Consider the following 24,606-nt stretch of genomic DNA (forward strand, 5'->3'; position numbering starts at 1 on the left):
GCCTCCGGGGCGCGTCCTGTGGGAAGAGTGCGCGTTCTACGGGGTCGGCGCAGCCCGGATTCGGAGCGGGGCTGGGGCCAGGGGCGACCAGGGGCGCGGCGTCGGGGTCCTCTACCGTCACACCTGCGTGACAGGAACCTCGTAGAGGGGCCCCGCGCCCTCAGAAAGAGGCCAGGACCCTGGCGCTGGGACCGGCGTCTCGGGAGCCCTCGGATGGGCCGAGGACCCTGCCTCAAGCTGCCTGCCACCTTGTCACCACCTGCTCTGGTGACACCTGCCCCGAGGGTGACAGACACCGAGACGTGCGGGAGCAAGGTGCACGCCTGCCGAGGCCACAGGCCACGGGGTCAACGCGCTGCTCAGCCGGGGCCTCGCGGTGGGCGACGGGAAGGGCGACCACGTGACCAGCACACCCACCCACGTGACGCCCGCGTGAGGCCCGCAGTTGTGGGACTGGGAGGGAGGGGTTGAAGTATAAGGGAGGAGCTGAGGTGGGGGCGTGGCCGAGGTGGGAGGGCGGGGCCGGGGTATGGGGAGGGGCGGAGGTATAGGGGAGGACAGAGGTGTGCAGGTGGTGCTCAGGGTGGAGAGGGGTTGTGGGGTGCAGGGAGAGGCTGAGGTGGGGAGAGACAGGTTGAGGAGACGAAAAGGAGGCCATGACCCCCACCCAGCAGGCTGCAACCCTGAAACTCCAGCCGCTCCGGTCCCTGACAGCCATGTAGGCGTAAGGACTCCCAGGAGCCTAACTGTGCTGCAACCCTGACTGCTAAGCCCGGGGCCACAGCCCTCTAGGCTCTGCCCGCTGAGTCATGGAGTCCTGTTCCTCCAGCCTCACACAGGATTTCCCGATTCTGCAGGAAAGGCTGTGAGCCACCTGGGCAGAGAAGCCACTCTGAGTCCTGTGTTGGTCCTCGGGACAAGACACCAAGACATCCCCACGGGACAGACACCAAGACGTGCGGGAGCAAGGGTGTCCTAAGGCTGGAATTCAGGGCTTCTTCCTGGACACTTTGTGTCTGTCTGTCTGTCTCTCTCGTTCCTCCTCTGCCCTCATCTTTCTCCTGCCATCCTGAGTGACTGGGGCAGGTGTGTGCTGCCTGGGCTGTGACCCCGTGTGACTAGCACCCCTGACTGAGGGTTCTCTCCCTCCCAGGACATCAGACACAGCCCTGGGCCGAAGGGGAGCCTGGCACACGGGCTCCTCGCTGCCCGGCGCTGGTCTCCCGCCTGCTCAGGAGAACCCTTCTCCCGAGGTTCCCATCAGCCTCTCCTCTTCCCACGGCAACAGGAACCAAACGGCTCCTCCCAGACTTCTCTGCTTCTCTTGGGTCTCCCTGGCCCTCTTCTGGCCCACAGCTCCCCTCACACCTCCTATTCTCTGAGGACAAACAGGACCAACACAGGACTTGGGTGGGATGGGCCGACATCGCCCCCATGCAGGCACGGATTCCCCAGGGCAAGGCAGGGGAGAAGGGTGAGGCGGGCGGTTAGGGGAGGAAGCAAAATTTAACAGTGTGATAAGCAGATAGCTTTGCGGGGTGACCTCTTTGGTGCCATGTTTGAAGCGGCCTGGAGGTCCTGGGGAACCCCGGGCAAGGGCTCTTCCTGTCTGGAGCAGAACTGCTTTCACAGCTGAATGGACATACACAGCTGACGAGTACTGCTACAATTGACCGGTATGGCTGAATCAGTGACAGCCGGCTGAGCTGTCATCTGTCCTAACCTGGGGACCCCTTGAGGTGTCCAGAATCCAAGCCAAGCCATCAGCCTGCAAGAGTAATCAGCATTCAGCGGGCAGTGGCAGGTGGCTGTGGGGGCTCAGCTGTGTCTGAGCTCAGGCCAGTGACTGGAAGAGCTGTCTCTATCTCTGAGAAAGCACAGGGATGTCCCACCCCAGGCAGGGTGCAGAGCAGCGACTCACAGTGGGAGCACGGGGGGCAGCCCCTTGGGGGGAGTGTGGGGGAGAGAGAGTCATCCTCACGAGCACAGGCATCTCGTCGTCCGACACGGAGCTGGTGGGCTTGTCTCTGGCGGAGGGGGCGGCAGCAACGCTGTTGGTGAACCCCTGAGAGCTGGGCTTGGGCGGGAGAAGCTTGACAGGGACAGACACGGGCATGACCATAGGCGTGAGGCTTTCCGCCTCGGGAGGGAGCTGCGGCTGCGGCTGCGGCTGCGGCTGCGGCGGCGGAGGCGGAGGAGGAGGCGGAGGCGGCAGGGGCTGAGGCAGCGGGGCCTTCTCTCCTTCCTCCTACACAGACAAGGAGAGCTTTGATCCTGGGCTGAGCACTGCTCTCCCAAGGGGAATGCAATTTGCTTTTCTCGCAAGGTTCCAGGACATCAGGCATGAGTGACAGAGAACCACTGCCGGTGAGTTCTTGTAACTTGGGTGCCTAGGTGAGTGGTCCAGGTGGGTTGTAGACAAGGCCATGTGCTCTGTTTCCTCACATCTTGACAATGTATTGCTTGTATATTAAAACATTTTAAATATTAGGGGGGAGTTGTCATTGCTTTTAGAGAAATGGACTTGGACTTGTAGTCTGCCAAAAAAATGTGTGATCTTATGTAGGATCTTCTAAGTCTGTGGATTCAGTTCACACATGCATCCAATTTGAGGCATTCCATCCTCATATTTCAGTACTGGGGATTGAACCCAGGGCTTTTGTACTGAGCTACAGCCCCAGTCCTTTTTTATTTTTTAATTTTGAGATAGGGTCTCACTAAATTACTAATTGCTCAGGCTAGGCTCCAATTTGCAGTCTTCCTGCCTCAGCCTCCCAGAGTGCTGGGATGACAGGTGTGCACTACCATGCCTGGCTTCTTCCATCTTCAATTTTATCCATGTTAGGAAACATGGATAAAGGCAAAATGCAAAATATTTTTTTTTTTTGTCTTTTTGAGACAGAGTCTCACTATGTAGTTCAGGCTTGCCTTGAGCTTACTTTGTAGCCTACTTTGGTCTTGAACTCCCAACGATTCTCCTGCCTCAGCCTCCTGAGTGCTGGGATCATAGGCGTGCACCACCATGACCGGCTAAAACATGTTTTTAAAAAATGAAGACAAAGTTCTTTAATCTGGCATGGACAGGAGGTGGAGAGATCCGGGTAATCCAAGATTTTGGTTGACAGAGTTCATTCCTTAGACTTAGATTAGAATCAACAATGTGCAAAGAATTCTGAGAATTTTAATCTAACTCAAAAGCTCGTGGACACTTTGCTACCTGGGTAGCTACCCTGGATAACCTAGTGTGTGTAAGGGACTCTGGGTGCTGGAGGTGAACACCCACTGCAGTGGTGAGCAGAAGCTTCGGGCTCAGAGCCTGACGGTTACTTGAACTTTCCTTGGTTACTGACTGCTGACCTTGAAGGCCCAAGGTCTAAGGCCTTGGGGGGCTCAAGCAGCAGAAGTTAAAAATAGTATTGCATTTACATATTTTCTTCGCCTCTCTTCTCTAGGAGGTAGACTGGGATCCCCTGAAAGGATTTCTAGTACCTGTTTTTGACCCTTGTCCACAAGGCCAGGGAAGAGGGGCTTCTTGGCCTGGCCTCTCCGGTCTTACGTTCCTCTGTCACCTGTGTCTGATGTTGGCAAGGCAAAGCAAGCAGCACATGGCCTGGGAAGGATGAGAGATGGCGCCTGCTAACCTGTTTGAGGCTCGGGGAGGCCCTCATCCCCCCGTGGGACCGCATGTGGCCATTCAGGGCGGGTAGGCTCTTGAACTCCTTCAGGCAGATGGGGCACGTCAGCTTGTTCTTGGCGTCGAACGGCTCCCCGAACATCCCTTTGGGTTGGCCACTGTTTAGGGGAGAGAACACACAGTGACAAAGGAAAACACAGACTGAACACCCCAAGGGACACAGTTCATTCATTCAGCACCTTCCTCCATGGCCTAATACCCTTTTTCAGATGGAAAGCCAAGCTCAGAGTGGGAGAGGACTTTCTTAAAAGTCACACAGGAGTTGCCCAACAAACATATCCTTCACCTTTCCTCCAGGCCTTTAAGAACCACGGTTCTCCCACCTGTGGCTCATTGCCCTTCTGCAATCAGCTGCAGCATAGCTGCTTGGGAGGTGTTGCCGAGAGACAAGTGTGTCTTACGTCCCCTGGGGCAGCCCCTGGGTCCCGTGATTCAGCAGTTCAGGTTCTGCCTCCATCTTTACTTATTTGCCATGCCCCTGTGGGAGGAGCTGAGTCTACTATGCACTGCTGCGTGCAATGCAGGCACTTAATAAACCCTCACTAACTGAATGCATGGACAGTGGACAGACATGGGCTTTGAAGTCAATGCCAACACTGCTTTGAATTCAATGAGTGCTTGATGTATAACCTTAAGCCCTCTGAGCCTCGGTTTCTTCCCTTTGCCCTCCCACCGCCCCGTTTTCACACTGCGTATTGAACCTAGGGCTTTCACGCTGAGCTGCATCCCCAGCCCTTTTTGTTTTTATTTTATTTACTTATTTATTTTGGTACCGGGAACCGAACTCACGACCTTGCGCTTGCCAGGCAGGCGCTTTGCCGCTGAGTTAAATCCCCAGCCCCTGAGCTAAATCCTCCGCCCCCCCAGCCCTTTTTGTTTTTATTTTATTTACTTATTTATTTTGGTACCGGGAATCAAACTCAGGACCTTGCGCTTGCCAGGTGGGCGCTTATGCCGCTGAGTTATATCCCTGGCCCCCCAGCCCTTTTTATTTTTTATTTTGAGACAGGTTCTTTCCAAGTCACTAAGTTGCTCAAACTGGACTTGAACTTAGGATCCTCCTGCCTCTGCCTCCTGGAGTGCTGGGATCACAGGTATGTGCCACCGTGCCCAGCTTTGAGTCTCAGTTTTTTCTTTTGTAAAATGGTAATAGTGATAGCTAACAATATTGAGTGCTCCCAGTTTGGTTTTGATTTTTTTAGGTGCTGGGGATGGAGCCCAAGGCCTCACACATACCTGGCAATCACACCCCCAGCCCTTGAACGCCTGCTATGGTCAGGCACATAATGATCCTATCACCCTCAGGGTGCCTGATGCAGCGCTGTTACTGTTATCCTTATACACTTGGAGAGGTTGGCTGTGAATTTAGAAAAGAGCAGTGAAAGACAGCCCAGAAAAACCCCCAGGGTCTGTGAACCCACCAAGCGCCCCTCATCCTACCTTGACTCGGGAGACGCTGGCTGGGCTCTCCCATCAGGTAGGTGCATCTAGTGTTGACCAAGCCGGATGCCGAAGGAAAGACAAAAGGGAGAAAAAGCAAGGGTTTCTGAGGGAGGGGTTTCAGACAGTGAGACAGCACGGCCCCCATGTCTGGTGCCCCTGCTCTGCAGCACCCGGCTCCTTCCACATAACTGCCCAAGGTGGGACGACCACCCCTTGCCCAGAGCTGCCGCCAGCAGCGGTCCCACAGGACACAGCCTCCCCCACCTGCCTTTGGTTCTCCAGGTGCAGCCCCCTGCACAGACAGGCTCCGTCCCCACATGGGACACAGAGAGGACAGCTGGGTGACACAACACCCGCCATCTCATTGATATATTCACAAAGGCTCTCGGTCACCAGTGCATCTGTGCTCTAGACACAAGCAGGCCAAGGGAAAGTTCTCCTGGGCCTTGAACCCCTCAGTACCCTCTCCACCATCTAGTTCCCATTTCAGGCCCCCTCTGCCCAAGGCCCTGTTGTCACATGAGCGTGGCACCCCACTATGCCAAGGCACAAACACTACCCAGCACACACTGTAGTATGCTTGTTTGTGGCCACTTTGAAGAACCAACCGATCAAGGGTGAATAACCATGGACCACAGGCTCACTGTGGCTGGCAGTCATGTTTTAGTTGGCTGGATTGATTTTAAACATCTTGAATGAAATGGAACCCCAATCTCTAGTCCACAGAGTCTCCCCCACTCATTAGCACCTCGTACCAGACCCTTGCTAATCCACTTTGCAGCCTGGATTCTGTGGCAGCTAAGGTTTTCCTTCTCTGCAGCTACTGGCAGCATCCCCTTTGGGGGATTCACAATGTACACTGGCCTAGGAAAGGCCCACGGGGCCCGCTTTAAGAATCTCCAAATTTATGCAGAAGCTGCTGCCTCTCAGCAATATCCATTAATATTTTGCAGAACTGCTGTTCAGGGCAATATACTTTGAGAAATGCTGTCATTTAACAGTCCCAAAGGGAGACCCGTTTCCCAGGAAATACCCTGAGGATAACAGATGCAACGGGCAGGTAAGACACCCACTCAACTGTGGGGCTCCCTGGACTCTGACTCAAGATCCAGATCATCACATGATTCACTTTGGGATAGGACACAGTTTTTGACCATCTCCTTCCTGAGATCATAAGCTCCCTGCACAGAGGACTCAACCGAAGTTGATTTGGATTTCCAAGTGCCTGGCATAGACAGTGTCTGGCAGCGGTAGCTTAGCATTTGTGAATGTATGAAGAAAGTCCAGGGAAGGAGTACGATTGGGCCCACCATACCCCGAGATTAGAGAGAAACTCCACGGGGTGAGAATACCTGAGGCCACGTGGCACTGGGAGACGGCTGTGGATGCTGAGGGCCTGTGCTGTTGAGGTGAATCCCACTCGTGGGGGACAGGAGCGGTCGGTGGGGGAGAGCACTGCCAACCCGGGTTGGGTCTGAGCTGGCCGGGTCTCCCATTCCTGTATCAGGAGTTGCCAGGTCCCCCTGGGAGCTCAGCAGGGCTGGGGCCTGCCTGTCGCTGGAATAAGTCTTCAGCTGGCTGTCCTCACGTGGCTGGTGCTGGGGCAGGTGGCTCTGCTGGTAGAGGGGGTGGCTGTAGGCCTGCTGGGGCTCCTGGTAGTAGTAGGGAGCCATGGAGCCCAGCTGAATCAGCTGGACGGCGTGTGCCTGCTCTGGGGTGTACTGGTGGGGGTCCCTGTGATAAGAAGGGGGCTGCAGGTGCATCGATGGCTGCTGCTGCTCTTGCAAGTGCTGCATCATGGGCTGGGGCTGATAATACTGAGGTATCTGCATCGGAACTTGCCGCGGCTGCTGCTGAGGCTGAGGCGGGCGGGTCTGCTGCTGCGGAGGCTGCGGCTGCATTTCTTGCACGGAGAGACGCTGCTGCCCCACTGGCTGCTGCGGCTGCTGTGGATAATACTGGTGCTGCATCTGCGGCATGGGCTGGGACAGCACCGGGGGGCCCTGCAGCGGCTGTCCTCCCTGCATGGGCAGCTGGGCCAGGGGCTGCTGGTAGTCGTAATACAGGTGCCCTTGGGCAGGGTGCTGCCCGACCTGCAGGGCTGGCTTGGATAGCCCGCCTGTGAAACCAGGGTGAGGCTGCTGCGGCACCTGCTGGTACCGGGATGGCAGAGCCGGCGCTGGGGTCTCCATGGGCTTCTGAGACAGCAGCTGGCGGAGGGCACTGTCAGGAGCTCCGTCCATCATTGCCGACTGGGTATGCAGCACCTGGGCCATGTTATTGACCTGGATTCGCAGGTTTTGGTTGGCAAACACCTGGGTGAAGGAGTCCAGCTTGTGTAAGACGCCGCTGGTGAGCTTCTGGGTCCGGATCTCGCTGGCCTGGGAGTAGGTGTACTGATAGCCATCAGCAGGCTCCACCTGGGCCGGAGCCCCCCACATCATGTTGGAGTTGGTCAGGTTGCCACGTAGCTGGACATGGTTGCCAGGCCCTGCGTGGCCTCCCCACCCTCCCTGTCTCGAGGTATCTAGCTGGCCAAGGTTTTTGGAGCCAACAGGCAAGCTCAGACCATCCCGAGTATCTTGGGGGAAGTGGGGGGAAATGGGCGAAGCTTGAGTGGCGTCCATTCCGCCCCCCGTGACTGAGTTCCCATAGTTGTGGTTCAGCCCGCTGTGGACACCAAGGGGTGGCTGTTGGTAGAAAAGGTTCTCACCACCATGGGCCACGTGGTTGCTCTTGTACAACTGCTGATCCCCCATGGTGCCTGACTTGGTTGTCAGTGTCCAGCCACAAAACCATAAAAAAAGGTAAATGAAGAAAACCCGGAAAGACTGAAACCCTGAGAAGCTGAGAGGAGACGTCCGCGCTACTCCACGGCTGACATGGCTGTGAGGGTGGCTGAGGCCGGGGGTTCCTGCTGGCCTGGACCACGCATGTGCAGAGCGGGGGGTTTTACATCCTCACCCGGGCTGAGGTCCAGACCAAACACCACCACGGTGAGAAGAGGCTGCACACACCTGTAAGACAAGATGCAAAGCATGAGGCACGATTCATACAGACGTTTTGAATGAGTGATTATGTTTGTGATGACCAATTATAAGAAGGAATATAAAGCGGTGTTGCACATTCCCCATCCTTTACAATTCTGCAGATCTGGATTCTTCCACAAGGTGTGGACTCTTTTACTTTCAAGCCTTTGCCTAGTGGCTCATTAGCTCACTGATTTGCTATTTTCTTCTTTGCTCACTGATTAATTCATCTATTCTTCTGAGACCCTGCTACTGAATACCCAGCACCATGCTAGGACCCAGGATGGTTGTGAAGAAACCTATGATAGGCAATTTGCCTGATATTTACTAGACTTCTGCTAAATGTGAGGCACAATGCTAGCAAATGATCAAGACTTGGGTACCTGTCTTGAGCCCCTTGAGGAGCTTATAGTTGGCGAAGGTGATGGATCATGTGAAAAATACAACACAGAGGGGAAAGATCCGCAGATAGTAACAGTGGCCAAAGTAGGAGAGATGGGAACCAGAGACTGGGAAGCTTGTGGGCTTCTAACTGGGCTTCGGACTGCTGGGTGCAGAGGAGGACTTTCTCAACATTGGACACGCCGCTCGAGATTTAAGAGAATCAGTTTTCAGACCCTCAACTTATATACAAACTCTCCTAGAACTGGGGGTTGAGAGCGGGGCCTGTTGTCCTTCAATACCTTGTGTGGATTACGCTTTTGTAATCCCCCCCGCACACAAAGAAAGCCCCCCACCATTGCATCCCAGATCTTTTTTTTTTTTTTGGTTTTTCTCCGGTACCGGGAACCGAACTCACGACCTTGCGCTTGCCAGGCAGGTGCTTTTGCCGCTGAGCTAAATCCCCAGCCCCCTGCACCCCAGATCTTAATTGGGCTCAATGGCCCAGAGAGAATCCTCTTTCACCTCCCACGACCATCGCCAGCGACCACACAGGAGGGCACATGGAAAGCTGTGAAAGCAAACAGATGAGTGATAAAAATATCTTTCCCTCTCCCTCTCTGTCCCTCTCTCTCTCCCCTTATCTCTCCTTCTCTCTGTCTCTCCAGGGAAGAGAAGTTTCTCATTCTTTTTTTTTTTAAACTAGGAAGTAGTAATAGGAAAATTATAATATACTTCTTGGAGACAGATCACGATATAGCTCAGAAGGAGGTCAAAGAACAGTGTGACCCTGCTTTCACTTCTACCCCAATCAAATTCAAGTAAAGTTTTCAGTGCTCACTTTCATATAAATGAAAAACGGAAATACAATTGATGCTGACTCTTGTCTCATGCTAGCAATAGGTACGATTCTTATGTGGATAAGTACTGCAGACGCAGCCCAGCACCAGCGGTATTTTATTCCTACTTCTGGGTGATAACTGCGCAGGTACCTGCACTCTATGATGACTGAAGCTGTACACCGTGACCTGGTCAGGTACGGGTGTGCATGTCATACGTCAATAAAAAGTTCACTTAAAAAAGTCACCCAATACCGCCATCTCATTAAGGGATGCATTTTTGGTATCAGTTTACTTTTTATGTTTATTAATTACTTACCCAAATTAGCAAGACATTTGTGGTTTTTTGATAATTGTGTCCTATTCATAATTGTAATGATAACTCTAACCCAAAGAAAACTGTAATACTTAGAGCTTGTGATTCTATTTTTTTTTTTGTACCGGGACTCAAACTCAGGACCTTGTGCTTGCCAGGCAGGTGCCTGTGCCACTGAGCTATATCCTTGGCCTGAGCTTGTGATTCTAGAAAATTAAAAAAATTTCCAACTTTATATAAGGTTGTTCCAGAGAAATGTAATAGGGACACAAATGAAAAAGAGTTCTAAGCATAAGCATATGATACATATATTACATTAGGATAAAATTCCAAGGGGAAAGCAGAATGGAAATAAAATTCCCAGGAGGAAAAAGAACAGACTATTAAAGAACAGACTATTAAAGAAGAGCGAGTTCATGAATTTTTAAAATGGGTGATGGTGGGCATCAAATTGCTATGGTATGGAGATTGCACTGGATAAATTTTAAACAGTGATGCAATAGTTTACTTAAAAAGTTTGCAGGGCGTGGCAGCACATGCCTGTCATCCCAGCCCTCAGGAGGCTGAGGCAGGAGAATTGCTGCAAGTTCAAGGCCAGCCTGGAGGATATAGTGAGAGCGTATTAAAAAAAAAAAAAAAAAATCAATGTTTAGGACAGACTGGAAATCACATCTACTGTGCACATATGATAGCAAACATAGATGTAAACTTAAAAAAGGGTGAAGAGGGGAAAGAGTTTTATAGAATTGTTTCAGCAAGGACTTTAAACAGGAAAGTCTGGAGTTGCACCCTCTGAAGTTGCACCCTCCACCTGCAAGCTGAGCTGGGGCTCTCTCTGTCTCTTTTCTGCAGAAGAAAGAGGCCCCTGGGAGGTTGTGAGCCTGCGTCTGGTCTCGGGGGGATGAAGGGCAGCTGGAAGGAAGCCGAGGCTGCCCGGAGTCCCCAGAGCAGACCTTGGACTTGAAGTGAACCTGAGCAATGGACATCACTGGAGACTTCAGAGCAGAAGTGCCATGCTGTAGGACTTCAGAAGCAGGGAGACCAAGTCCCCTTGCTGCTCCCAAGGTGGCTCCTGTTACAGATCCACCCCATACCCCCAAGGGCTTCAAGTGCACTTAAAACCCAAGAATCGTTAGAATCGTGCTACATCTAGGGAAGATGCAAATGGGACCTGAATGCAGGTGGCAGTGAGCGGAGAGAGGGGGGAATGAGAAACATCGGGGACAGGAAGTGGCCACTTTCCTGGGAACACTCTCTCTTTCTGGGCTTATGATGCAGTCCCAGCAGACACCCCCTCTGCAGCCTCCTCCCATCCCTGCCCATCCCCAATGACTCCCCCAGCTTCGATGGCCAGCTGCCTCCCTACTTCCTTGTTCAAGGCTGCTCAGTATCACCTCCCCCAAACCCACTGCTGTACCACAGAACTCTTTCCTGGAACAGGTCATACTTCTTCCCAGCACAGGACCTTTGCACATGCTATTCCTCCATGTTCAGAGCTCTTCCCCTCCTCACCTCCTCTTTGTCTAGCCAAGTACTGAGCATCTTTCAAATCTCAAGTGTAGCCTGGGGATATAGCTCAGCAGCACAGCTCTGCCTGGCTAGTGCAAGGTTGTGAGTTCAATTTCCGGTACCAAACAACAACAACAACAACAACAAAAAACAAATCTCAAGTCTATACCAGGTCCCTCTCTCCACTTTCTTATAAAACCATATTCCTTTCCTTTCCTTTGGAATGCTCTTCTCATCCTGTAGGTGGACACCCTCAGTGCAGTTATTTGATTAGTGAATCATTCTCTATTGGAGCAGGAGCCAGTTTTTACCTACGATTCTATCCCCAAAGCCTAGTATGATGCCCAGTACCACAGAGAGCCTCTATTAAGAATTTGTTAAAGGAAGGACAACATTTGTTAAGTGAATGAATCAATGAGTAAAAACAATAATCAAGTCTCCCATTGAACTAAGGGAGAAGGGTCCCAGTAGAGGCGGGACAGACACCCATACTGCACCACGGTCCTCATGGACAAGTAAGACATAAAGGGTGGAGGGGCCAGGGAAGGGCAGGAGTACAGCCACGGAGCTGGGTGCAGGTGTCCCTGCCGGGCACGGTGTCCTTGTCAGGGACTCCCAGGCTGTCCCTGTGAGGTAGGGTAAACTGCGGTGGACTCCAAGGTGCCACCCAACTGCACCTCCCTCTTCCTGTGGGCATTCGGCTTGGTGACTTCCAAATGCCTTCCTGGCTCAGGTCTCTCTATTCAACCTTCCTGGAAAGCACTGCAAAACAATCTCTTCCCCCAGGAAGAGTGACATTTTGCGACTGACCAGGTTTAGACTATTGTGTGCTTTTACGGAGGTGAGATCTTTTAATTTCTGTGGACGCGTTTGTCTAGTGAAGTCCTCTCAGCTTGCTGGGGAGAAGTACTCTGTATTCTGAGTAGAGGTCTCTTGCCTTTGTTTGCTCATATTTGTAGAATGGGAATGTAGTTCACTTATTAGCACAGATCCAGGTGGAACCCTAGGTTGGTTCCCAAAGTGGGGTTCCTGGGCTGGCTGCATCAGTATCACTGGGACCTATCACACCTGCTAAATCCTAGGCTCCACCCAGGCCACTGATTGGGGGCTCTGGGGAGTCTGCCACACCCTCAAGTGGAAGGCCTGAGGTTATCTAGTTTGGTGACATCAAACTATGAAAGGAGGACAGTTTATTTCGGCTCACGCTTCAGCCCATAGCTGCCTGACTCCAGGCAAGGTGGGGGCGGGCAGGCAGGAGATTCCTCTTACCAGACCACGCCCCCAGCAACCTGCCTCTGCCAAACAGACCCCACCTCCTAACAGCGAGCCAGCTGTACCCTCTCAATCCAGTCATATTTCAAAAGCCCCACCTTCCAGCCACGTGAAGCTTTGTGGGGGACATCCAGATACAAACCATAACATTCGGCAGTACAGAGGAAGAAACCAAGGCCCGGCAATGTGTCTTCCAGGCCCAGAACAGTGCCTGGCTTAGGGCAGGCGATCAAGAATCATTTACTCAGTGACGGAGACAGAAAATTGTTTACGCACCACAATATAGTAGATAATAGCAAAACCATGTGCTGTTTATTTGACATGAAATTTGTGTATTTTGAATAGGGACTATATTCCCATGGCTGCAAACTCAAACGATTAGAAAAGATATACCGAAGGATGAAAATTATCCCAAACAAATGCTTGAAAAGAAAGTGAAAAATCATAGCAAAACATTTTTATTTTTATTTTTTTGTCTTTCTGAGACAGGGTCTCGCTATGCAGTTCAGGCTGGCCATGAGCTTCCTTGGTAGCCCAGGCTGGTCTTGAACTCTCAACGATCCTCCTGCCTCTGCCTCTCTAGTGCTGGGATTACAGACATGCGCTGCCACGTCTGGCTTTACAAAACACAAAGAGGTGTACGTGAAAAGTCTCCCGCTTGCCTCAGATTCCCCCAGCCAGCCAGCCAGCACCCAACCCAGCATAACCAATATAGTTTTTCCATATGTGTGTGTGTGTGTGGGTGTCACATGCCGGCAGGAATGGCGGCCACAGCGCCTCCTGCGGGAAGGTAGCATCCTAGGCCCCTAGTCCAGCCTCTAGCCAAACGGCTACTTGAAACATGTCACTTAAAAATCTGGAAAGTGTTCTTGGTGGATTAGTCAATCTACAGAATTGCTGTAATTCCAACTCAGGATCCACATCTTTATTTATTTATTTAATTTGGTTTTTCTCCGGTACCAGGAACCGAACTCACGACCTTGCGCTTGCCAGGCAGGCGCTTTTGCCGCTGAGCTAAATCCCCAGCCCCAACATCTTTATTTTTCTAAGAAGGTAACTGCGGTACTGTATATGTGCAACACCTCCTATTGGGTAACTGGTACCAGGAGGATTTTCACCCACAAACTAAGGATCAGAACTAGTACTTTCATACATATTCAGTCAATTTCCTGCTCAGAGCAAGGTTCCAGGACTCCATAGTAGGCTCAACAAATAAACGTTCCCTGAGTACCCAAGGCCCTCACCTACGCCCCCTACAGCCCTGTAACCACCTTTCCCAGTACACCGACCACAGCGTATTCCTACCACCTGCTTCTGCATCTGTCTCCCTGGGGCTGCCCCAGTCACCCTCAGGCAGGGACAGCCCCTGTCTTGGGTCCCCAGTCAGTGACTGAGACCCAACAGATGCTCAATAAACACTCACCAAACTGAAATGCCCATGAAATGAGACTTAGAGTAGGTTCCATGCCTCTGACACGGGCTGGGGATAGAATTTACTGCCCCTGGTGTAGGACTGTGTGCCCCATGGAGGGCTGTAGGTAGAACAAGGCTCTATAGCAGTCTCCCATGCGGCGCTGGCACACACACACAGAGCAGTCAGTGAACATTTCTAGACCGTGTGGGCTCTGTCACAGCTCTGCCTCTGTAATAGGAGAGCAGTCACAGACAAGACATAAATGGGCGGGTAGGACTGTGTTCCAATACAACCTCACAGAGGGGCACTGAAATTTGAATTTTACATATACCTTTTTTTTTTTTTTTTTTTTTTTGGTGGTACCAGGAATTGAACTCACAACCTCATGCTTGCCAGGCAGGTGCTGTGCTGCTGAGCTACATCCCCGGCTCATCCCATAATTCTCATGTAGCCAGAAATACTGCTTTTCTTGTAATGTTTCTTCAATAATTAAAACTGCCAGAATCCCTCCACCGCTTAAGGCTGTCCAAGTACAGGTGTGAGCCTAACCTGCGCAGGACTTGGCCCGAACCACGGTTTGCAGGCTGCTGTTACACTAGGAGAGCATCGAAGTCCTTTTCAGCTTCCCAGCCAGGGGCACCAGGGGACGGGGACACAGTCTGCAGGAGGATGTCTGTCCCGAGGCTGTCCTTTGAACCAGGGATACAGGCAGAGGGACAGGAGAGAGGAAGTTGACTTTGGCTGAGGTCTCTGCAGAACTCATTTGCTTATAATTCAGAAGGGGCAACACCCTCCTCCCGCCAGACCACAGCCACTCGTTTGAGGAAGAAAAACCAAAGACTTTCCTCTTCCCAATCGGGCGGTCCTTCAGAGACTGTATACACAGCTTCCCAGATGCCCTGGCCTGTGTGGCAGCCGAGCCTTCCTCCCTGGTCTGCAAAGGAAGCGGAAGTCAGGTCCCCGGGGACTCGTCTTCCCAGAGCCAGGAGCTGAGGGCCGCCCTCCAAGATGTGGGCTTGTGGCTCGTGGCTCCCTTTTAAGCAATGTTGTTACTCTAAATGCTTTCTGATGAGTCTTTCAAATAAAGCCGGCGGGTATTTTTTAAGCCAGTAACCTGATTACCATGGACGTGTTCTGCCAGTGCCGGCGGTTAGCACCGAATTCTCCCCCAGCGTGGCGTCTGGCTCACTCTCTTCCTTCCTGGCCTGGGCTTTGGGCTGACTCCCAGCTGTGGGAGCGTTTCCTTGGCCGCCTGGGGCTCCACGGGACATTAACTTCCCCATTTCAGTGGCAGCCGATGCTTTCTCCAAGTTCTAGGAATTGGCTGAGGTTTCACGCTGATGGTTTGTACTTCGCATCCTGTGGGTTCTATCGGCCCGGGGCATGGAGGCTACAGCTTGTCAGCCTATTGGTATGGAGGCTCCTGGTCCTCTCTGTCACCATCGCCTTTCCTCTGGACTAGCAGTAGTTCCTCAGCAGGGACTTCAACACAGTCCTCCCCCATGCTAGCCGTGTGCCACCTCTTCTCTATCCCTAGCTGCTGTGGATGGGGGGTGGGTCTGAGGACAAAGCGGTGGCGTGGCACCAAGCAGTCTAGAACTGTCTGGAGGAGGCAGGCATGGTCTGCAGTCTGGCTGACACACGCCTGGGCACATTTTCCAAACTGCCCTCCTCCAAAAATGGCTAGGACCAGGAGGCCAGTTCAGGACATAGGCACAGACTCTGATTGTGCCGGGGGGGGGGGGTGCGGCTAGAGGGGCACTGGACCAGCAGCCAGAAGCCCTGGAATTTGGTTGAACTCACAGCAACCCTCCTGCCTCAGCCTCCTGAGTGCTGGGATTACAGGTGTGCACTATCACAGCTGGCCTTTAAAGTTCCTCTTAAGGGCCGCTGGGAGATTTTCAGATATTGTATATCCAAATAATTGAAGTATTTTCTGGAGGGAGTCTGAGTAAAATCCACACAATCTTTTGTGGATTCACAGAAACCCAAATCCAGGCTTCTGTGCCCAGTCAGCATCCACAGAACACACCCGAGAGCTATGTGTGGCACAAGTGCATAGAACGTGGAGGCCACCAGGTGGTGTTGACCTGCCCTCCAGGAGCCACAGAAGTCAGGGAGGGGAGGCAGTGGTAGGTGGATGTAACTGATGTGACCAGGCTCTTCCTGTATGACACATGACTCTGGGAGGCTGGCGGGGGACAGGTTCCAACACGGCCACCAGGATTAATGTCCTTTGCATCAGTACTGACAAAGTCAGTACGGCCTCCAGCAAAAGGGCGGCACGAAGCAAACATGGAGTCCACAGAGCAAACTCTCAGCCCAAGCCTGGGGCATCCTGGAGCAACAGAGACTGCTGGGGACGCACCAGGGACAAGGACCACAAAGCCTGCCTGGCTCCTCGGGCACCTGGAGCCCTCACTGGTGACAGTGAGGCTGCTGGCAAGAGGTCTGCAGAGAGACAGTCACCATGCGCAGGAGTCCTGGAGGGGTCTGAATGCAGGCTACCTCCTCGCCTCAAGCTCCTCTTAAGGGCCGCTGGGAGATTTTCAGAACTGAGAGGCAACTACCCCGAAGACCTGCTCTGTGCCAGGAGGGAGCACATTGAGGACCTTCTCTGCTACAGCACATAAAACCCCATCACCCTGTGTGCTTCCACAAGAACGCCCAGGGGTTTCACAAGGAGGAGGCAGAGAGGGGCGACCTGCAGCCCCAGTTTGAGGGGTGGGAGTCCCAGCGTGGGGCTTAGGCCTCGAGGGAGAGCAGTGGGCAGGTTCTTGCAGCTGCGGACTTAGGAGGGTCTTGCAGGGTGCAGGGGTTGGAGTCCAGGGCTCAAAGAGGGGGTCTTTTACTCCTGCCCTGGCGGGCTCAGAGCACAGACTTCTGCATCAACTCTGGGACCACGGCCAGAAGCAGGCTTCCCACCCCCCAAACTGTGGCTGGGCGGGGCAGGGCAGGGCAGGGCAGGGCAGGAGGGAGCCTCGGGGAGTGTGGGAGATTTAAGACGGAGGAGAAAGGGTGCTGGCAGGGAGCTCAGCCTGCCCGGCCCCACCTGCGCTTCAGAGTGAATTATTAATCTACAAAAAACAGTCAAGCACCCAATGGCTCCACTGCTATTGCACAAGCCCCACGCCCAACATCCTGGGAGCCAAAGTGCTGAGAGTGCCAGCAGGTGGGCAGCGCAGCCCAGCTTCCTTGTAGGGAAAAGGGTGCGGGTGTGGCAGGTACCATCGCTGTCCCAGCTACAGACAGTGATGCCCCGTGTACAGTCGCCGAGCACTGGTGGCTCCGACTGGGGTTGGCTGGGCTCCCTGGCTCTGCGTTTCCGACAGGAAGCCCCTTGGCAGAAGGCCCAGGGCACCCCGGGCTGTGACGCCTGTGCCACACTTGGGCCTTCTGTAAACAGCGGCAGAGCCACACAGAGCCACATCCTGGCCCAGGCCACAGCCCTCGGGCTCTTGGTTTGTTTCGGCTCAGAGTTGAGAGGTCTTCGGGGAGTTCTGGAGGTCAACAAACCAGAGGGGCCATGGCAACTGGCTGGAGCAGCCCAGCAGCGCTTCTCAAGCGACCCCCTCTTCCAGGGCCCCAGCTCTCACGCATGGTTCCCCGCAAGCACCTTCTGTTCTTTGTCATTCCAGGCTGCATCTCCCACCTGGCATCATGTGTGCCTGGAGGGCGTGAACTCCATGACACCAGGCAGAGGACTCAAAACTCACCCCAGGAAGTCCCAGAGATGCAACATCCCCCACCCCGTTTGGCTGTCCCTGATGAAGTCTCCTTAGTGAAACAGGCTCCACCTTGGCGGGTCCAAGAGAAGCCCTGCCCCTGCTGGTACCTTGTACGGGGCTCTCAGGGGCCTTGTAAAGTGGGGCGTGACAGACCACAGAGCCAATGGGGGGACATCCTGGAAGGGACAAGCCGTGTGAGCCGCTGAGGACAGAGTAAGGAGGACCTTGCCCCAAACTCCTCCTGAGTTACAGCACGCCAAGGTAGAAAAACTGCACGGTGCGGCTGACAGATGCCTCTAAGTGTGGTGTCACGGAATCAGGTTGGAGGTGAGAATCCCCACTGTGGCGAGTTCTGGGTGCGGATGGCAGAGGGGATCACAACCTGGCTTCTAGGTATGGCGAGGCCTTGGGGTACAGGGGGTGTCTTGCCCTTTCTGGGCTTGCTGCCTCCCCTGGCAATCTTCACATTCCCCCAGGGATCCCCAAATGGCTCTATGACGTTCAGGCACCTCAGTTTCAACCGATACTGGATTTTAAGTTCGCTGGGAGTTTTTATGTCTCATCCTCTCTCTCCTCCATGTCGCAAGCAGCACTTGGCTCAGAGCGGAGCTCTCAGTGTTTATGGACTTCCCCTGAATCTGTCAGAGACAACGCTGTGTGCCGGCTAAAGATCAGGTAACGATGGGGCCAGTTCCCTTCCTGGGGACAATGGGGTCCAGCGTTCAGCCTGGGATGCCTGCAGGAAGCGCCCCAGCATCCGAGGCCTCCCTCAGTAGCAGAACAACAAGCTGCAGTCAGAAAGAAGCGGGCTGCTTCTACCTGGCCAGCCTCCCAGTGACAGAACATCCCCAGATATGTCTCCCATGAACTACTGTGAGGATTTCTTTAAGATCTACACCCAGGAGGGAGGAAGGGGCGATGGCTTTTGTATTTTTGTGAGATCCAAGCCTTGTTATGTTGCCCAGACTGGCCTCAATCTCCTCACCTCAAAATGATGCTCCTGCTGGATGTGGTGGCACATGACTGAAATCTTAGCACTCAGGAGGCTGAGGCAGCAGGATCACTGTGAGTTTGAGGCCAGCCTGGGCTACATAACGAGTTCAAGGCCAGCCTGAACTACAAAATGAGACCCTGTTTCAAAGATAAAAAGACCCTCCTGCTTCAGCCTCCTGAGTGGCTGGGACTATAGGTGTGTGTCACTATATTGGGTTACTGGGATAGCTTTTGATGTGTCAGTTTGGTTAGGCTGAACTACTACCCTCAGAGTTTGCTTTCTACAAAGCAGATTAAAGGAAAAACTTGTAACCCACGATACACAAAGGGACTGTAAGGATAGCAGTGTCCACTACAGTGGGTTTTGAATAGCCAAAGACTGAGGACAACTCATCAATAAGGGACCAATTAAAGAGCATTCTGGAATAACCACACGACGGAATGGTATGCAGCTGGTAAAAAGAGCTGGAAACTCTATCAAGTTATCTAGAAAGAGCCCCAAAGTTCAGTTAGAGAAGGCTACAGAATAATGTGCTTAAGGTGTTATTTCTTTTTTTGTGTATGTGGGGGGGTGGGTACCGGGAATTGAACTCAGGACCTTGTGCTTGCCAGGCAGGCACTGATGCCACTGAGCTATATCCCTGCCCCAAAGGTGTTATCTTTTGTGTAGAAATGGTTAAAATGGAATATATGTGTGTGTGTCCACATGTGTACAGACAGATGGTCCTTACAGGGATGGTTTACACTGTCACCATGAATACAGTGAATCAGCCCAGCTGGTCCCCAGCAGTTCCCCTAATCACTCACTTGGACTCATCCCAAGCCCTGGCCTGGGGCTCAAAAGGGTTCCCAGATGCCCACCCTCTACCTGAAACCTTTCTCCCACTCTCCGTCTCACTGGTCTACAAGTTCCTGCCCAGGCTGACCACGTATGAGGCCTCCTCTCAGACCCTCAGTCTTCCACGGTGTGCCAGGCACAGTCGACTTAGCAGAGGTGGGAAAAGACATGACCTCAGCTCTTATGGGACCTACCATCTGGTGTGAATCTCGATAGGGACAGAGGCCATTCTATGATGGACTGAATGACTCTAACAGAGGCCCATGATCTCAACAAAGAAGCCAGGGAAGTAGCAGAGGGTGTGGCGAGCTGCATTCCAAATGGAATCAAGGACAGCATGGGCAAAGGCCTTGTGGCAGGTGGGTACCAGCAACCAAAGAGCAGCCAGAATAGAGGATCAAGGACCACAATAGTAAAGCTGGAAGGGACAGAGTAAGGACCTTGTCTTTATCCTAAGTGCACGGGGAGCCCCAAAATCATCTCTAGCTGTATGTGAGGCAGCCCAGGTGTCGATGTTCATTCCTGAGGTTCTCTCTCGTTGACTTGGCACAATTTTACTGCAAAGTTATTTCTGGCTTCCCAGCCAAGATACGAAATAGAAGCTGCTGTGTACATACTCAAATAATAAGAGGAAAAACAAATTTTTACACATCTTGGAGGAAACTCAAAATGTGGTAATAATAATCAAGTGCAATTTCTTACAGTACAGATCGATTCATAAGACGGATGGAACTGCTTAGGGGGAGGATTACATTTTACATAATTGGAGTTCGAAGTCATATTCCCACATCATCAAGTGCTTATCTGGGTCAACAACCAACAGCTCCCAGGTTAAGCAAAATCTGACAGGAGCTACACAAGGCCCACGAGCTGTAGTTGTCACCCTGGTGCAGAAAATGTGTCAGGGACAGTTGGTGAGGACACTGGAAACCTTGTTTTTCTTGGTTTTTGTTTTGAGACAGGGCCGGCTTTGAACTCCTAGAGATCCCCCTGTCTCAGCCTCCCCAGTGCTGGGATTACAGGTATGCGCCACCACTGTCAGGGGAAACCTGTTTTGTTGGGAGCTCAGAAGAGGGTGATGCTGAGGTGATGCCAGGGGGTGAACAAGGCAGGACCTGGTGGTGGAATGGAGATGCAGGATGGGGAGTGTCAGGGTGACCCCCAAAAATCAAGGCCACACAGTGCCAGCTCAGTGCCACTTTGACACCCACCCAGTGCAGCTTTCCATGTCCCTGGGCACATAGCTGCCTTGTCTGCCGCCCTGTCAGCCTCCGTCCCTAAGGCTTACCTCCATGCCTGCACCCACTGGGCACTAAAGGGCCAAAGAGGCAGGGGTGGGGGAGGGGAAGCAGATCCCACGGCTCACAGCAGACTCAGCCCCTCCACGGCCCACTCCCCATGCCTCTGCGTCACCCTCACCAGCAGGTGTGTGCGCGTACACATTTGCACACGCAGCTCCTCCCAGCCAGCCCCGAGAGTGTGATTTGTGGTGATGGTGTATTGACAGCACACCCATCAACTGTCAGCTCAACATGTCTAAATATTATGTTCCATCACCCGGAACAGCATTTCTTTTTTAATTAAAAAAAAAAAAAAAAGTGGCACTGTCGCTCACAAAGGGGGGAGCGAGTTAAAGAAAATGAACCCTTCATTCCTTCCTTCTAATGGAAGAGTGAAGTCCTTTGAATGGCCCCGAGAGGAGCAGCTCAGCACTGGGATGTAAACAGTCTGCTCTGGTGGCTGGAGTTTGCCTGACATCAACAGAGCCCAAGGAAGACAAGCCTCCCTGGGTGCATGCCGTGGCTCATCTGACCCGCCCGGGCCTCTGCCAGGGACCCTGAGCAATCTGTGAGGCATGCGTGTCCCTGAGGCCAACAGCAACGCTCTAAGCAGCACTGCATGAAACACCAACGTATGATGAGGTGTGATCACGGATTACGGCGGATGTTTACATTTTTAAAAGTATCACAGGAAAGACACATTGCCACGAACCTCCCTCCAAACACTCCCCCGATTCAAACACACTCATCCCATCGTTCTTGCCACTTTCTGAGGCAGCTCCGGAAGTCCACTTTCATGAGGGTCTTTAGCTGTGCTGTCACGGCTGCTGTGATGTCCCAAATGGATTCAAAACATTTCCCTTTCATGTTCATTTTGGCTTTGGGGAACAGCCAGAAGTTGCATGGTGCCAGATCTGATGGTGTGGATGAGGACGTGCTATGTTTTTAGAAGCTGGCCTTTCTCTTGGGTGTCACTGGGCAACAGCATTCACTGCATTTCTGATCACACCTCTTAAAGACATCCATGAAAGAGGACTTCCAGAACACGTAGGCAAGGATTTTCTGAACAGAACCCCAGTTGCACAGGAAAAAGTGCCAAGAATCAAAACATGGGACCACATTAAATTAAAAAGCTTCTGTACAGCAAGAGAAATAACCAACACAATGAAGAGACAACTTACAGAACGGAAAATAAACGTTGCCTGCTGTTCCTCGGATAGATGACTAATATCTACAATACACAACTCAAAAAAAAAAAATCAACCCCCTCCCCCAAATAAAAGACCTGGTCAAAAAATGGGCAACTGAAATGAATAGACACTTTGCATAAGAGGTACAAACAGCCAATAAACACACAACAAAATGGCCGCATCACTGAGAATTAGAGTAATGTGAATAAAAACAACACTGAGATTCCACCTTACCTCAGAAAGAACGGCCATCATCAAGAAATCAAACGATAAATCTGGTGAGGATGTAGGGAAAAAAGAACCCATCTACATTGTTGGTGAGAATGTAAACTAGCACAACCACTATAGAGATCAGAATAGAGATCCCTCAAAAAAACTATATCCAGGTGTGGTGGGGCACGCCTGTAATCCCAGCACTCGGGAGGCTGAGGCAGGCAGATTTTTGAATTTGAAGCCAGCTTGGGCTATCCAATGAGTTCAAATTCAACCTGAACTACATAAAGAGAACCCATCTCAAAATCAAAAACAAAAAACTAAAACTAGAAATTCTATTTGACCCAGCAATTGCTCTTCTAGGTATCTTCCTGAACAAGGGAAAGACATCATGTTCCAGTGATCTATGCAGCACAATTCATGACAGCTGAGTCCTGGAAGCAGCCTATGTGTCCATGCACAGATGAATGGACAAGGAAGATGTATTTACACATCATGGAGCAGCAGCCCAGGGCCCTCTGGTATAAGGGCTAACGACCTCGCTTGCCCCAACACGCACAAAAGCACGGGTGCCCTGGGTACTTCACTTGTAACCAGAACGCAGGTCCAGAGCCGTGGCAGAAAGGCTTGACTCCAACTCCCTGGTCAGGGCTGCTGCCAGCAGAACGCAAGCGCACGCACGACTTCTTGTTTCTGCAGGAAGCTCCCATAGGGGGCGTGGATCAGCATAATCCAGGGGCGCACGAGAGGGACTCAGAGAGTGGTCCTAGGTCAGGCCAAGCTCTCCATCTTGGCGTTGTCAGTTAGGAAAGTAGAGGTTCTGTACTCAGGGTCCTGCTCCCAGGCAGTTCAAGCCCCCACAAAAAGAAAGGTCACTATTCAGCGGCCACTGAAGGTGCAATGACTGCCACGCGCGTTCATGAGAAAGTCTACAGGGATGCACCTAGGGGCTGGGGTTGGGCAGCCCCTCTTCCAAAGCAGAGAAGGTCACATCCTACTCCTCCCTGAGTCTAGAGCCCCACGAGGCTGGCAGCACACATGCTGTGCCCTTGCTGTTTTGGTAGCAGCCTCTCCTCCGCAGAGACACGGCCTCTCTCGGGGACGTGGAGTACGCCGTCCAGCAGGGCCATGCAGGGAGGTGGGTCTGGGGCAGCCCCTGTGGCGCCCGTGGGTTTCTGATCTGATGGGCAACTCCCTCAGAGCTCATGCCAGCCTCCCAGAGCTTGGAAAAGAGAAACTGAGGCCAGCCCGACCCCTCCCATGTGCGGGCACCTCACCGGTCATCTCTGGGAGGCAGACCCGCAGGACATGTGTCCTCACCCTGAGCTAGGTCATGGGGGTTCCTGGGGTCACATGTGCTGGAAGAAACCAAACAAAGGGGACAGGAGCCAAAGGCACCTGGTTCCAAGCCAGAGGCCCCCCCAAGACCACACAGGCCATTACTCCCAGCCAGAGTGCTGTGCCTCTGCGGGACATGGCGCTTTCTCCCCTGGGAAGCCAGGAGGAGAACTCGATTTGTTCCTAGTTCATCGATAAAAATGTCCCAGCTTTCTGTGAGTCACTCTCATACTGGCGTCCCCTCCCCCCCATTCTTGGCCCTTCTGGGCCTGAACCAAGTCTCCCCGCTCCTCTTGATGCCTGCTCACAGATTATCTCCCTGCACAGGAAATTTAAACATTCTTTTAAGCCCACTTCCCCTGCCCGCCTCCCCCCACCCCACCCAGCTGCTGCGTATTCAGGAAATGCAGCCCTGTATCAAGATAACCCGGACTGAGCAGACAAGGAGACCAGCCCTGTGACCCGCTGGGCGATGACTTCCCCTCCCTGCACCTTGGACTCCACTTCTGCGGAACCAGGAGGCGGGAGTGGTGACTCCGAGGCGATCCCCTGCTTGTGACCTTCTGAGGCTCAGTGGCATGGGCCTCTCTAGGCCCTGTCCCAGGATACCCCAGATCCTGAGCCAGCCGGGCACGGTGGCACGTGCCTGTAGTCCCAGCACTGTGGGAGGCGAGTCTGAAGGATTGCAAGTTTGAGCCCAACATGGGCAACTTGGTGAGACTCTGACTCAATAGAAAAAAAAAATTAAAAAGGGCCGAGGATGTAGCTCAGTGCAAAGGCCCTGGGTTCAATCCCCAGTACTAGGAAGAAACAAAAACAAACCCTGGACCAGGACATTAGACAGTAGGGTTTCCTACCACTGGCACCCTAGCCGGTCCCTGAAGATCTAGCAACGATCCTTCTGCCTCAGCCTCCCGAGTGCTGGGATTACAGGAGTGCGCCACCACATCCGGTCCCCACAAGACACTTGATGACTCCGTTCACAACACATTTCCATCAACTTCTGCGTGACTCTCAAAGCACAGCTGCCCTTTGCCTGGAAACCACCCATCTCTACCCACAGCATCCCCAACTCCTCAGGCGGCCCCAGACATGACATTCCTACCTCCCCCCCAATCTAGAAATGGTC

The 24,606-nt window shown here is 52.8% G+C and overlaps 1 protein-coding gene across 1 annotated transcript in view; it reads right to left on the reverse strand.

The window, feature by feature from the left end:
* Trerf1 (transcriptional regulating factor 1) overlaps positions 1-24,606 on the reverse strand; it is a gene marked incomplete in the record, with an annotated part of 188,333 nt that overhangs the window by 31,410 nt on the left and 132,317 nt on the right. Inside the window, 5 exon segments of the mRNA XM_013516789.1 lie at positions 1-16; positions 1,922-2,248; positions 3,642-3,792; positions 5,135-5,181; positions 6,490-8,154. Coding sequence (XP_013372243.1) covers positions 1-16; positions 1,922-2,248; positions 3,642-3,792; positions 5,135-5,181; positions 6,490-7,896 — 1,948 coding nt within the window.

This window comes from Chinchilla lanigera, unplaced genomic scaffold (assembly GCF_000276665.1).
Source record: "Chinchilla lanigera isolate Chin_1 unplaced genomic scaffold, ChiLan1.0 scaffold00036, whole genome shotgun sequence".
Lineage (NCBI taxonomy): Eukaryota > Metazoa > Chordata > Mammalia > Rodentia > Chinchillidae > Chinchilla > Chinchilla lanigera.